General features: G+C 42.1%; 1 protein-coding gene across 15 annotated transcripts in view; it reads right to left on the minus strand.

The window, feature by feature from the left end:
- LOC139576327 (dematin-like) overlaps positions 1-15,017 on the minus strand; it is a 125,968-nt gene that overhangs the window by 72,040 nt on the left and 38,911 nt on the right. For 12 of the 15 annotated variants that reach the window (XR_011675093.1, XR_011675092.1, XM_071402302.1 and 9 more), the window contains 4 exons: positions 9,797-9,846; positions 7,630-7,710; positions 7,128-7,283; positions 6,427-6,471 (listed from right to left, as the gene is read on the minus strand). Coding sequence is in view for 13 of the 15 variants with exons in the window: in XM_071402302.1 (XP_071258403.1) it covers positions 6,427-6,471; positions 7,128-7,283; positions 7,630-7,710; positions 9,797-9,808 (294 nt within the window). In the remaining 2 variants the exon portion in view is untranslated. Of the gene's footprint in view, positions 1-6,426; positions 6,472-7,127; positions 7,284-7,629; positions 7,711-9,796; positions 9,847-11,263; positions 11,496-15,017 lie in introns of all 15 variants that reach the window. The other 3 variants (XM_071402301.1, XM_071402300.1, XM_071402297.1) reach the window with 2 other exon arrangements.

The following is a 15,017-nucleotide window of genomic DNA, read 5'->3' on the forward strand; positions in this document are numbered from 1 at the left end:
TCCTGAAATTTCCATCCCTAATTATAACATTTTCCGACAAGATAGAACTGTCAAAGGAGGTGGAGTTGAAATCTACTGCAGAGATAGCCTGCAGAGTTCTGTCATACTATCCAGGTCTGTGCCCAAACAATTATTTTAAAAGAACCTTTCCAGAAACAAGTCTCTCACCGTTGCCGCTTGTTATAGACCGCTTCAGCCCCCAGCTGTGCCCTGGACACCATAAGTAAATTCATTGCACCCCATCGATCTTCAGAGTTCATACTGTTAGGTGACAAACAGGGACATGCTTAACACCCCGGCCGTCCCACAATCTAAACTAGATGCCCTCAATCTCACACAAATTATCAAGGAACCTACCAGGTACAACCCAAAATACGTAACCATGTGCACCCTCATAGATATCATCCTGACCAACTTGCCCTCTAAATACACCTCTGCTGTCTTCAACCAGGATCTCAGCGATCACCATTGCCTGCGTGCGTAATGGGTCCGCGGTCAAACAACCCCCCCTCATCACTGTCAAACGCTCCCTAAAACACTTCAGCGAGTAGGCCTTTCTAACCGACCTGGCCCGGGTATACTGGAAGGATATTGACCTCATCCCATTAGTAGAGGATGCCTGGTTGCTCTTCAAAAGTGCTTTCCTGTCCATCTTAAATAAGCATGCCCCATTCAAATAAATTTGAACTAAGAACCGATATAGCCCTTGGTTCACCCCCAGACTTGACTGCCCTTGACCAGCACAAAAACATCCTGTGGCGTTCTGCATTAGCATCGAATAGCAACTCTTCAGGGAAGTCAGGAACCAATATACACAGTCAGTTAGGAAAGCTAAGACTAGCTTTTTCAAACAGAAATTTGCTTCCTGTAGCATTAATTCCAAACCTCCTCCCAGCTGCCCACTGCATTGAGGAGCGGAAACACTGTCACCAATGTCATGACGTGGCGCTCTTTGGGTATAGCGTGCCTTCCCCCTCTCTCTCTCGCCTACACCCAGGCTGCTGTTATCTCAGGTCGTAAATTCCTGGAGGAGACTCTCTTCCTCATGGCCAGACAGTATAGAGAGAGAAAAGGTTTCACAGGAGAACAAAGGAATTTCTTCCACATCACAGAACTTGAGAACTGAACAATGTTCATGTTCTGGAGAATGTATAAACTGTCGGTGAAGTAGCCAGCTACAAACTGGTCCATTTTGTACAATTTCGTGAAACTCATGAGAGACAATACAGCCACATTACCATAACCCTGTTTATACAAAAGTCTCAGTTATGAGGTTTGCATCTAATTGTTGTATAAAATGAATGAGTAAAGATGAAACTATTTGTGAAATTATGTCATGTGATTTTAAACTGTTTAATAAAGGAAACTCCAATTCCCTTTGGAGTTGAACTTCTTATGGATAGGGGGCAGCATTTTCAGCGTGCCCAGAGTAAACAGCCTTTTTGGACTTTTCGTCCGTACTTTCCGCTGAACTTGCACGCGCGTCGTGAGTTTGGATTTGTTTACCAAACGCGCTAACAAAAGGAGGTATTTGGACATAAATGAACTTTATGGAACAAATCAAACATTTATTGTGGAACTGGGATTCCTGGGAGTGCATTCTGATGAAGATCATCAAAGGTAAGTGAATATTTATAATGCTATTTCTGACTTATGTTGACTCCAACATGGCGGATATCTTCTTGGGTTGTGTTGGTCTCTGAGCGCCGTACTCAGATTACTGTATGGTTTGCTTTTTCCGTCAAGTTTTTAAAAATTCTGACACAGCGGTTGCATTAAGGAGAAGCATATCTTTAAATCTGTGAATCACACTTGTATCTTTTATCAATGTTTATTATGAGTATTTCTGTGATTTGATGTGGCTCTGTGCAAATTCACGGGATGTTTTGGAGGCAAAGCCAAATGTAAACTGAGGTTTTTGGATATAAATATGAACTTGATCGAACAAAACATACATGTATTGTGAAACGTGTTGTCCAGGGAGTGTCATCTGATGAAGAATATCAAAGGTTAGTGATTCATTTTATCAATATTTCTGCTTTTTGTGACTCCCCTCTTTGGTTGAAAAATCGCTGTATGCTTTCTGTGACTAGTTGCTGACCTAACATAATGATATGTTTTGCTTTCGCCGAAAAGCTTTTTTGAAATCGGACACTGTGGTTGGATTAACGAGAATTTTATCATTAAAGTGGTGTCTAATACTTGTATGTTTGAGAAAATTGAATTATGAGATTTCTGTTGATTGAATTTGGTGCCCTGCAATTTCATTGGCTGTTGGTGAGGGGTTCCGCTAGCGGAACGTGGTTCCCAGTCCTAGACAGGTTAAATTTTGAGACTATCGATACCGACAGAATAAGAACAAATCTTTGATACTAATTACTAGTCTGCAGCTAGGAATTATGTACCCGTGAACGTGAAGGCCGACAACCGCCGAAACATCTATCCTATAACAACTATTGCTGAATGTTACTCTGAACTATCCATTCTAACCACGGCAGAGAGAGAGAGGGCGGATAAACCGAGATCACGATGACACACTGAGCGTAAATATATATATTGATTGCAATTATTCCCGAATGAGTGAGCGTTCATGTGTAAAGGATTAGCATTTCAATTGTTATAATTTTCAACTTTGTAGTGTCTTATCTTTCGCGCCCTCCTCAGTATCTTTGTCTAACAAGCCGCCATGCCGGTTTAGCCCACTAGGGCACATTTCCCCATTTCCTTGTAACTATATCTATTGTTTGTTTGTTTATGCATTTATGTGATTATTTAGTTATGGATGATGGATGAAATGGATGATTCATAGAGAAGACTGGGTTTGTGCAGATAACCATCAATTTACGACGTTTGGAATGAGACTAAGGTGAGGTAAAGAATAATTCATTAATTAGAAGACTAATTGATCAGATATTAAAATATCTGAAAGTTATATTAGGAAGATTATAACTTTGTAATCTGAATATTTTCCTTGGTGCCCCGACTTCCTAGTTAATCACAGTTACATGATTAAGTTAGTTTAATCACGTAATAATAATTACAGAGAATTTATTTGATAAAAATAAGTCTTCAGTTTAATGATGCCAAAGACACGACACAAGCGATAAATCTACGATAATCGATAATTTCAATAAGCATTTTTCCCCAGCTGGCCATGGCTTTCCACCTGGCTGCCCCTACCCCGGCCAACACCTCAGCACCCCCTGCAGCAACTTGCCCAAACCGCCCCCTCTCCCCCTGCTTCTCCTTCACCCAAATCCAAACAGCTGATGTTCTGAAAGAGCTGTAAAATCTGGATCCCTACAAATCAGCTGGGCTAGACAATCTGGACCCTCTCTTCCTAAAATTATCTGCCGAAATTGTTGCAACCCCTATTACTAGCCTATTCCACCTCTCTTTTGTATCGTCTGAGATCCCCAAAGATTGGAAAGCTGCCGCAGTCATCCCCCTCTTCAAAAGGGGGAGACATCTTAGACCCAAACTGTTATAGACCTATATCCATCCTGCCCTGCCTTTCTAAAATCTTCGAAAGCCAAGTTAATAAACAGATCACCGACCATTTCGAATCCCACCGTACCTTCTCCACTGTGCAATCTGGTTTCCGAGCTGGTCTTGGGTGCACCTCAGCCACGTTCCAGGTCCTAAACGATAGCATAACCGCCATCGATAAAAGACAGTACTGTGCAGCCGTCTTCATCGACTTGGCCAAGGCTTTCGACTCTGTCAATCACCACATTCTTATCGGCAGACTCCATAGCCTTGGCTTCTCAAATTACTGCCTCGCCTGGTTCACCAACTACTTCTCAGACAGAGTTCAGTGTTTCAAATCGGAGGGCCTGTTCTCCGGACTTCTGGCAGTCTCTATGGGGGTGCCACAGGACTCAATTCTCGGGCCGACTCTTTTCTATGTATACAACAATGATGTCGCTCTTGCTGCTGGGGATTCTCTGATCCACCTCTAACACAGACGACACCATTCTGTATCCATCTGGTCCTTCTTTGGACACTGTTCTAACAAACCTCCAAACAAGCTTCAACGCCATACAACACTCCTTCCGTGGCCTCCAACTGCTTTTAAATGCTAGTAAAACTAAGTGCATGCTCTTCAACCGATTGCTGCTCGCACCCTCCTGCCCGACTAGCATCACTACTCTGGATGGTTTTGACCCAGAATATGTGGACAACTACAAATACCTAGGTGTCTGGTCAGACTGTAAACTCTCCTTCCAGACTCACATTAAGCATCTCCAATCCAAAATTAAATCTAGAATCGGCTTCCTATTTCGCAACAAAGCCTCCTTCACTCATGCCGCCAAACAAACCCTCGTAAAACTGACTATCCTACCAATCCTCGACTTCGGCGATGTCATTTACAAAATTGCCCCCAACACTCTACTCAGAAAACTGGATGTCGTCTATCACAGTGCCATCCGTTTTATCACCAAAGTCCCATACACTACCCACCACTGCGACCTGTATGCTCTCGTTGGCTGGCCCTCACTACATATCCGTCGCCAAACCCACTGGCTCCAGGTCATCTATAAGTCTTTGCTAGGTAAAGCCCCGCCTTATCTCAGCTCACTGGTCACCATAACAAACACCCATCTGTAGCACGCGCTCCAGCAGGTATATTGCACTGGTCATCCCCCAAGCCAACACTTACTTTGTCTGCTTTTCCTTCCAGTTCTCTGCTGCCAATGACTGGAACGAATTGCAAAAATTTCTGAAGCTGGAGTCTTTTATCTCCCTCTTTAACTAAGCATAACCTGTCAGAGCTGCTTAACCATCACTGTACCTGTACACAGCCAAATAGCCAAATAGCACACCCTCATCCCCATATTATTACTTACCCTCTTGCTCTTTTACACCCCAGTATCTCTACTTGCACATCATCATCTGCACAAATATCACTCCAGTATTAATGCTAAATTGTAATTATGTTCGCCTCTATGGCCTATTTATTGCCTACCTCCCTACTCTTCTACATTTGCACACACTGTACATATATTAATTATATTTTTCTTTTGTGTTATTGACTGTACGTTTGTTTATGTGTAACTCTGTGTTGTTGTTTTTGTCGCACTGCTATGCTTTATCTTGGCCAGGTCGCAGTTGTAAATGAGAACTTGTTCTCAACTGGCCTACCTGGTCAAATAAAGGTGAAATAAATAAAAAAAGTATTATTTTTTTAACTCTATTCTATCTTATTGCACAATCCACTGTCTCATCAGCTCAGCCATGCAATTTATATACTAGATCTACACCGTAAAAACATAGACATTATTTCCAATTTCTTTTAGAATAGCATTTGGTTTTCAACAGTGGAGATTTGTAATAACCTTGCTATCTGTCTCTCTGCCATTTGCAACATTGTTCCAATATTGAAATTCGATCTCCAGCTGTCCTATGGTAATGAACATGTTGGAACGAGACAGACAGTGTCACACCCTGATCTGTTTCACCTGTCCTTGTGATCGTCTCCCCGGTGTGATCGTTATCCCCGGTGTATATATCCCTGTGTTTCCTGTCTCTCTGTGCCAGTTCATCTTGTTTGCCAAGTCAAACAGCGGTTTTCCTTGCTCCTATTTTTTCCCCCAGTCTCTTTTGGTTCTAGTCCTCCTGGTTTTGACCCTTGTCTGTCCTGACTCCGAAACCGCCTGCCTGACCACTCTGCCTGTTCTGTCTTTAAGCCTGCCTATCCCCTTGTACTGTTTGGACTCTAATCTGGTTACTGAACCCCTGCCTGGCCTGACCTCGAGACTCCCCTTCGTCTGGTACTGTTTTGGACTCTGACACGGTTTATGAACTGTCGCCTGTTCCCGACCTTCCTTTTGCCTACCCTTTGGATTAATAAATATCGGAGCTCAACCATCCTTCCTGTGTCTGCATTTGGATCTCGCTTAACGACTGGGTCGCGTCTCTGGCGGCCGAACTGATAGAACGAACGACAAGCCAGCTTGGGTAGCAACCCTAGATTTGTGTGGGGACTATATCTTGTGGGAGAATGAAATAGTATGAATAAATTAATTAAAATAACGTATTTAATGAAAATATGTTAATCATTATTGGAATATGTTGGTAACACGTTGTATAAAAGCAATAATGTCTTCGAAGCCGGTGTTTGGAGGATAAATTGGCATGGTTTGCCGGCCCAAGGCATGTGCAAATATATCCTCCAAATACCTGCTTTGAGGGCATTATCACTTAAGTGTGTGTGTGTGTGTGTGTGTGTTTTTAACCATTCCAGTGGAGCACAAAACCTTTCAATAACGATTCCATAATTACAAACAGTAGGTGTGTGTGACCGTATGAGAAGGAGATAGGAGAGGAGATAGAGCTCTTTATGGGGTACTGGGCAGTGGACTGACAATTAACAGCTCAAATGATTCTTCATCCGAGAGCACAGACCCCATCCATCCATCTTACCTCAGGAGAAGCCGGGTGGGAGAATGAACACGGAGACATGGACCTCTGAAGGAGAGAAAAGAAACAGAGGGCTGTTTGATCAGTTGTATTTTCTCCCTAGGCTGCATTCTCCTTTGTGGGCTTAGTGAGACATAGACATTGTTTGACAGACAGTGTTACAGGCCTAATCGGGTAGAGTCAGTTTTGCCAGACAAAGAGAAATTACAAAATCTGATCACATCACAACTTCTAGTAAGCCCTTATTGAGTTCCATTGATCTCTGTAATAAGTCTGCTTCCCACATAGCACCCTTTTCCCTAAATAGTATAGGGCTCTGGTCAAAAGTAGTGCACTATATAATAAGGTGCCAATTGAGGCTCAGCTTGCAAGTGTTTGCATGGGAGAGAACACTACACGCAGGCCAAACAGGCTAAATGTACCTTAGAATCACTTAACTAGTCAAACAGGTTAGCTAAAAAAGTGTAATCAATGACAATTATATTATGTTTGTCTTGATAGAACACCACTTGTGTCGTAGTAGGACAGACAAAAACTCATATGATCCTTAACTGTTAATCATATAAATACATCCTGAATACAATAGGGGCATTCCAAACAAGAGAAGGATATCCGCGCCTTAAACCTTAATGGTAAACCATTAGGATTGAGAGGAAACCCTTAGCGCTGTAATATGATGGAGGGTGGTGTGTATGCCCTATGACCTCTCTGCTTCGGGGCACCTCCGATAGTTCCAGAGGCGTGTAATTGAAATGGGGTTCGTAGATCATTAAGTCTGGCCTCTCGATGTCCAGTATCGCCTTGTCTTTGGGGATGGCTGCCAAGTCCTTATAGCCAATGACCTGATTGTCCATTTTGGCCTGGAAAGAGGAATATAAGAAGAGGGAGAACATGACATGGGATTGCATTGTCATGTGAGGTGTGTGTGTGTGTGTGTGGTCTTGTTCTTCTATCCTTGTGGGGATCTGAAATCCCCAAAAGTCCCCACCAGGATAGTAAAACAAGGAAAATTCTCCCCACGAGGACAAAGGCTATTTTAAGCTTTGGGGTTAGGTTAAGGGTTCAAATTATTGTTAGAATTAGGGTTAGGGTAAGGGTTAGGTTTATGGTTAGGGGTTAAGGAAAATAGGATTTTGAATGGAAAAACATTTTAGGTCCCCACGAGGGTGTGTGTGGAGGAGTGGCTGCCTTATGGTGCAGACTCACTGTGATGGCCACGGCTAGGGATCCTGGGATGCTGATACCACGGAGGGAACACACACTCCCAGGTGAGGTGCGGGTCAGCTGCTGCTCCCAAACACACAAAGGGTCAAAGGTCACAGGGTCAGACACACAGCAACAACATTGAGATTGTGGCTCAGTTAGTAGAGCATGGCACTAGCAACTTCCGGGTCATATGCACTCACTTGTGTAAGTCACTCTGGATTCAAGTGTCTGCTACATGGCATATACAGTACCAGTCAAAAGATTGGACACACCTACTCATTCCAGGGTGTATCTTAATTTTTTACTATTTTCTACATTGTCGAATAATAGTGAAGACATCAAAACCATTAAATAACACATATGGAATCATGTAGTAACCAATTTTTTTTTAAACAAATCAAAACATATTTTAGATTTGAGATGCTTCACAGTAACAACCCTTTGCTTTGATGACAGCTTTGCACACTCTTGGCATTCACTCAACCAGCTTCATGAGGTAGTCAACTGGCATGCATTTCAATTAACAGGTGTGCCTTGTTAAAAGTAAATTTGTGGAATGTCTTTCCTTCTTAATGCGTTTGAGCCAATCAGTTGGGTTGTGACAAGATAGGGGTGGTATACAGAAGATAGGGCTATCTGGTAAAAGACCAAGTCCATATTATGGCAAGAAGAACTCAAATAAGCAAAGAGAAACGGTAGTCCATCATTACTTTAAGGCATGAAGGTCAGTCAATCAGTCAAATTTCAAAAACTTTGACAGTTTCTTCAAGTGCAGTCGCAAAAACCATCAAGCGCTTTGATGAAACTGGCTCTCATGAAGACCGACACAGTGAAGGAAGACCCAGAGATACCTCTGCTGCAGAGGTTAAGTTCACTAGAGTTACCAGCCTCAGAAATTGCAGCCCAAATAAACGCTTCAGAGTTCAAGTAACAGACACATCTCAACATCACCTGTTCAGAGGAGACTGCGTGAATCAGGCCTTCATGGTCAAATTGCTACTGAAAACAAAACACTACTAAAGGACACCAATAATAAAAAGACACATGCTTGGGCCAAGAAACACGAGCAATGGACATTAGACCAGTGGAAATCTGTCCTTTGGTCTGATGAGTCCAAATTTGAGATTCTTGGTTCCAACCGCCGTGTCTTTGTGAGACGCAGAGCAGGTGAACAGATGATCTCCGAGGGTGGTTCCCACCATGAAGCACGTAGGAAGAGGTGTGCTGGTGTGGGGGTGCTTTGCTGGTGATACTGTCAGTGATTTATTTAGAATTCAAGGCACACTTAACCAGCATGGCTACCACAGTATTCTGCAGCGATATGCCATCCCATCTGGTTTGTGCTTAGTGGGACTATAATTTGTTTTTCAACAGGACAATGACCCAACACACTGTGTAAGTGCTATTTGACCAAGGAGAGTGATGGAGTGCTGCATCAGATGACCTGGTCTGCACAATCACCCAACCTCAACCCAATTGAGATGGCTTGGGATGAGTTGGACCGCAGAGTGAAGGAAAAGCAGCCAACAAGTGCTCAGCATATGTGGGAACTCCTTCAAGACTGTTGGAAAAGCATTCCAAGTGAAGCTGGTTGAGAGAATGCCAAGAGTGTGCAAAGCTGTCATCAGGGCAAAGAGTGGCTATTTGAAGAATCTCAAATATATTTTGATTTATTTATTTCATAGTTTTGATGTCTTCACTATTATTCTACAATGTAGAAAATAGTAAAAATAAAGCAAAAACCCTTGAATGAGTAGGTGTGTTCAAATTTTTGACTGGTATTGCACCATACTGTATTACTTCATATAAAAAATATATATAATGACATGTCACATTTGTCCATTTTTATTATTTATTTCTTACATATATGGTTCTGCATCTGTAGGATTCTGTGTAACATAGATGAACACACTTAACTTGTACTGTTTTCAGATAGATAAGGTCGGAGAAAACTTTACTAGTTGGGAAATTTAACTACCTCTAAAACGTGTATGTGCACTCTAATTTGCCTTGCTACCCATATATATTACTAGGGCAAAGTGCCACATCCACTAACATTTCTTCTCCACGATGAATGTATGTAGCGATATATAGAGAAGCATAATTAAATTCTGTATGAGTCATCAGGCAACGCTCTAATACCAACCATGATCAATAAAAAACATACCTTTGGCATCATTTTATAGGATGACAAAAAAATGTTCTCTTGAGGCTTCACTGAAAGAAAGAGAGTCCGTGTTAAACAATGAGAGAGATGATCATAAAATAGAGGTACATAAAAGTTGCAATTCAATAATGCCCACTCAGTGGCAAGGACAATTGAAACATCAATTCACAAAAGTGTCACTCAAATGAGTACCGAGCAAATCAACCTTGAAATGTGTTAGAGTGAAGTGCCATTGGACATTGAACAAGGCATTCAGTGAGATCATTGGTTGCTAATAGTACCAGTAGTAGTTCTTGATTAATCCCAAATTGCACAGTGCAGTGCCCATCACATTGCTGTATAATGTGTCTATATATACTACCGTTCAAAAGTTTGGGGTCACTTAGAAAAGTTTTTGTTTTTGAAAGAAAAGCACATTTTTTGTCCATTAAAATAACATCACATTCATCATAAATACAGTTTAGACATGGTTAACGTTGTAAATGACTACTGTGGCTGGAAACGGTAGATTTTTTATGGAATATCTACATAGGCATACAGAGGCCCATTATCAGCAACCATCACTCCTGTATTCCAATGGCACGTTGTGTTAGCTAATCCAAGTTTATTAAAAAGGCTAATTGATCATTAGAAAACCCTTTTGCAATTATCTTAGCACAGCTGAAAACTGTTGTGCTGATTAAAGAAGCAATAAAACTGGCCTTCTTTAGACTAGTTGAGAATCTGGAGCATAAGCAGAAATTGCCAAAAAACTGAAGATCTCGTACAATGCTGTGTACTACTCCTTCACAGAACAGCACAAACTGGCTCTAACCAGAATATAAAAAGGAGTGGGAGGCCCCGGTGCACAACTGAGCAAGAGGACAAGTACATTAGAGTGTCTAGTTTGAGGAACAGACGCCTCACAAGTCCTCAACTGGCAGCTTCATTTAATAGTACCTGCAAAACACGTCTCAACGTCAACAGTGAAGAGGCGACTCTGGGATGCTGGCCTTTTACACTTTGGATACTACATGATTCCATTTGTGTTATTTAATAGTCTTGATGTCTTCACTATTATTCTACAACGTAGAAAATAAGTAAAAATAAAGAAAAACCCCGGAATGAGCAGGTGTGTCCAGACTTTTGACTGGTACCGTATATATACACTGCTCAAAAAAATAAAGGGAACACTTAAACAACACAATGTAACTCCAACTCCAATCACACTTCTGTGAAATCAAACTGTCCACTTAGGAAGCAACACTGATTGACAATAAATTTCACATGCTGTTGTGCAAATGGAATAGACAAAAGGTGGAAATTATAGGCAATTAGCAAGACACCCCCAATAAAGGAGTGATTCTGCAGGTGGTGACCACAGACCACTTCTCAGTTCCTATGCTTCCTGGCTGATGTTTTGGTCACTTTTGAATGCTGGCGGTGCTTTCACTCTAGTGGTAGCATGAGACGGAGTCTACAACCCACACAAGTGGCTCAGGTAGTGCAGCTCATCCAGGATGGCACATCAATGCGAGCTGTGGCAAGAAGGTTTGCTGTGTCTGTCAGCGTAGTGTCCAGAGCATGGAGGCGCTACCAGGAGACAGGCCAGTACATCAGGAGACGTGGAGGAGGCCGTAGGAGGGCAACAACCCAGCAGCAGGACCGCTACCTCCGCCTTTGTGCAAGGAGGAGCACTGCCAGAGCCCTGCAAAATGACCTCCAGCAGGCCACAAATGTGCAAACCATCATAATTCTGATTATTCTACCCATATTTCACAATAACACACATCAGGGAAATTTGAAAATGCTAACTTTCGCATTTCCATGCATTAGTGGACTGAAAAGTTGTGAGTGGATCGTTTTGAGAATGTGAAGAGTATGTGAAGACAGGATGTGATAATAGGGGGGGAATCAGAGAGGGTACAGTACAGCGCTAGCACCTCTACATTGTCTGTTCTGGTGAACTGAAACACAAAGGGCTAAAAGAGCTGTGTCTGCTATTAAAACATTGTCCACATTTCAGGCCTGTATAACTGTATCACTCTGTCCTGCACTGCTTCATAACAGAATGTGACTTCCTGTATTTCCAATAATGGGATAACAAATTATTAAGGTCATCAGTTAAAGTGGTTACCCCGCCACTGTAAATAGCTGAGGAATAGGGCTGGAGAAATGTAACCACTCTCAAATGCATAGACATAGCTTTGGAAGCAAGGACTGACCATCCATGAGATAAAAAATATAGTTTGAACCATGCGTTCAGGATATACAGTGTTTGTTTACAATTACAGTGTTTACAAACATTGACGTAAAAAAACGTATATTTGGGGTTTTGATGGGGTACGACAATTGAACTAAGCTCATGAGGTATAAGTTACACTCTTCAAGAACCAATGGGTATATATATTTAATTTAAAAGTCCAAAAATAGTGGAGGAGGAAGTGACTCTTTGTTAGTTCCCCCTTCTGTTTCAGCAACATTATTTGGTTTTCTTGCTGGGGAACGTAACAAAAGGGGTCTTGTTTACCATGATCATGATTCCCATGATAGTCAGTCTAATCACCTACTCGGAAGCTCCATTGTGCCCAGATACTTGAATGGTCGAAAGACACTTGTTGTAGAGTTTCTGTCACTGACATCCACCCCTGAGGGGTTATAAGATTGGTGGAATCATTTGGAAAGTTGCATAAACACACAGGCTTATAAAATAAAAACCATGGACTTTAAGTTGGAAGCATTTGTGGAAAACCCTACATGGGACATGCTAGATAAATGTACGAAGGTGAATCTGCTCGTCATTGACATCAAAGTTGCACATGCTGATTAAATAAGTCTACACTGCTTTGGTGGAGGAGGAAATCATTCCAGAGATGGAGGATGATGAAAAGGTTCCTACGGGTGGTAGAGTACACCCCATAGACGTGCAACTGCGAGAGGTGGAACTAAAGGCAAAATGGGAACCACAGAAATTAGAGCTTGAGCACAAGGAAAAGGAAAGAGATCGTGAGGAGAGATTGGAGCAACAGAAATGAGAGCACAGGGAAAGACAAGATGAGCGTTCAGCCAGACAATGAGAACAGGAATGTGAGCATGCCATTCGACTAAGAGAGATAGATCTGGAAACACTCCAAATCCAGTAAGGCCATCCTGCACCCTCAACAGAGTTTGATCTTGGTCAGAACAGCCGGCTTGTACTGCATTTCAACGAGCGGATTGCCACATCCCTAAAATGGCCTCGAGGTACTTGGTCACTGCACCTCCAAAGTGTTTATCTCTTGATAAGAGTTCAGATTATGACACTGATAAAGCTGCTATCCTTCAGGCTTACAAGCTGTTTTTTTCATATCCGTCTGTTTGTCATTACTGCTGTGAGAAATTACACATAGTCTCTTTGTGTCCTAAGTTGAAACATATAAAATGAGAGAGAGAAAAAGCAGTTTATTCTTCTGGGAGCACTCTAGTCCATTAAGTCTCTGGTTGGCACTGGTGCATCTCCTAAACAAGATTTTGGATCAGATATGTATGACTCCTTTGTTTCAGATAGGTTCGTATCTCTGCAGAGCGGCGATGCTGTTAAGCAGCCGGTGAAGATACTGCAAGACACTGGGGCAGACCAGTCCTTCATTTTGGTGGGTGTTTTGCTTTTGTCTGACTAGTACAAGGTGTGGCGATGGGTTGCATGGAAGTTCCTTTGTATAATGTGGAACTCGAGTCTGATCTTATTTCTGGATCCATTGTTATTGGAGTGAGGCCTAGCCTACCGGTGAAGGGGGTCTCATTCTTTTTAGAAAACGATTTAACTGGAGGGAAGGTCGTGCCAAATCCTGTCGTTAGTAAGGAACCCAGAGTAGAGCAACCTGATGGGTTATCAGAGAAGTACCCTAGAGTGTTCCCAGCATGTGGCGTTACACGTGCTATGTCTAAGAAAGGCACCAGGAGCAAGTCTATAGTTGAGGAGGATGTCAGCGATCCCACCATGGTTGATTTGTCTGAGACATTTATGGGTGATTCTGATTTCGGTAAACCTCCTTAGTTGACCTCTCCTTTGAAAAACCCCAAAGGTGAATGACTTTGTAGGATCGCTGAAGGAAGAGAGGGTTCCTACAGTTCACACTTCATGGTCAAGGAAGCAGCTGATTGCTAAACAGACATACTTCCAGAGGAAAAGTTTGATGAAGACAGTGAGGGTTACTTTGACAGAGATGGTGTTCTAATGAGGAAATGGCATTTATGCGCCACATCTCAGCAAGAAGATTGGCCCAGTGTATCTCAAATTGTTGTTTCAGTTACGCTTCGACAAGAGATACTGAGTTGGCTCACGATGGTGGCATAGCAGGCCATCTTGGGGTCAACAATACGTATGAACATCTTTCACTCGTTCTCTGCGCAATCAGGATTGAGACACATCAGTAGCCAGTACAACTCAGATCCTCTGCAAACATGTCTGACAAGCCAGATCTCGCTGAAGTCGCTAACTTCGACAAGACCAAGTTGAAGAAGACAGAGACACAAGAGAAAAATCCCTTGCCCACCAAAGAAACCATCGAACAGGAGAAGAAAGCAACAGCACGAAGCCCAAGCCTCTGCTATGCACTGTACATTCCACAAGCATTGCCTTTTTCAGCTCTTAGCTGTGTAACTCAAAACCTAAGTTGCATTGTGATTGGACAAAAGCAATGACTGTACAGCCCCTCCCTAGAACGTTTTGACCGATGTTATTGCGAGTGTGGCAAAATGCTTGTGCTTCTAGTTCCGACAGTGCAGCAACATCTAATAAGTAATCTAACAATTCCGCAAAAACTACCCAATACACACAAATATAAATAAAGGATGGAATAAGAATATATACTGAACATATAAGTACAGTTGAAGTCGGAAGTTTACATACACCTTAGCCAAATACATTTAAATTAAGTTTTTTTTTACAAATCCTGACATTTAATCCGAGTAAAAATTCCCTGTTTTAGGTCAGTTAGGATCACCACTTTATTTTAAGAATGTGAAATGTCAGAATAATAGTAGCGAGATTGATTTATTTCAGCTTTTATTTATTTCATCACATTCCCAGTGGGTCAGAAGTTTACATACACTCAATTAGTATTTGGTAGCATTGCCTTTAATTTATTTAACTTGGGTCAAACGTTTTGAGTAGCCTTCCACAAGCTTCCCACAATAGGTTGGGTGAAATGTGGCCCAATCCTTCTGACAGAGCTGGTGTAACTGAGTCCGGTTTGTAGGC

Source organism: Salvelinus alpinus, chromosome 5 (assembly GCF_045679555.1).
Source record: "Salvelinus alpinus chromosome 5, SLU_Salpinus.1, whole genome shotgun sequence".
NCBI classification, from domain to species: domain Eukaryota; kingdom Metazoa; phylum Chordata; class Actinopteri; order Salmoniformes; family Salmonidae; genus Salvelinus; species Salvelinus alpinus.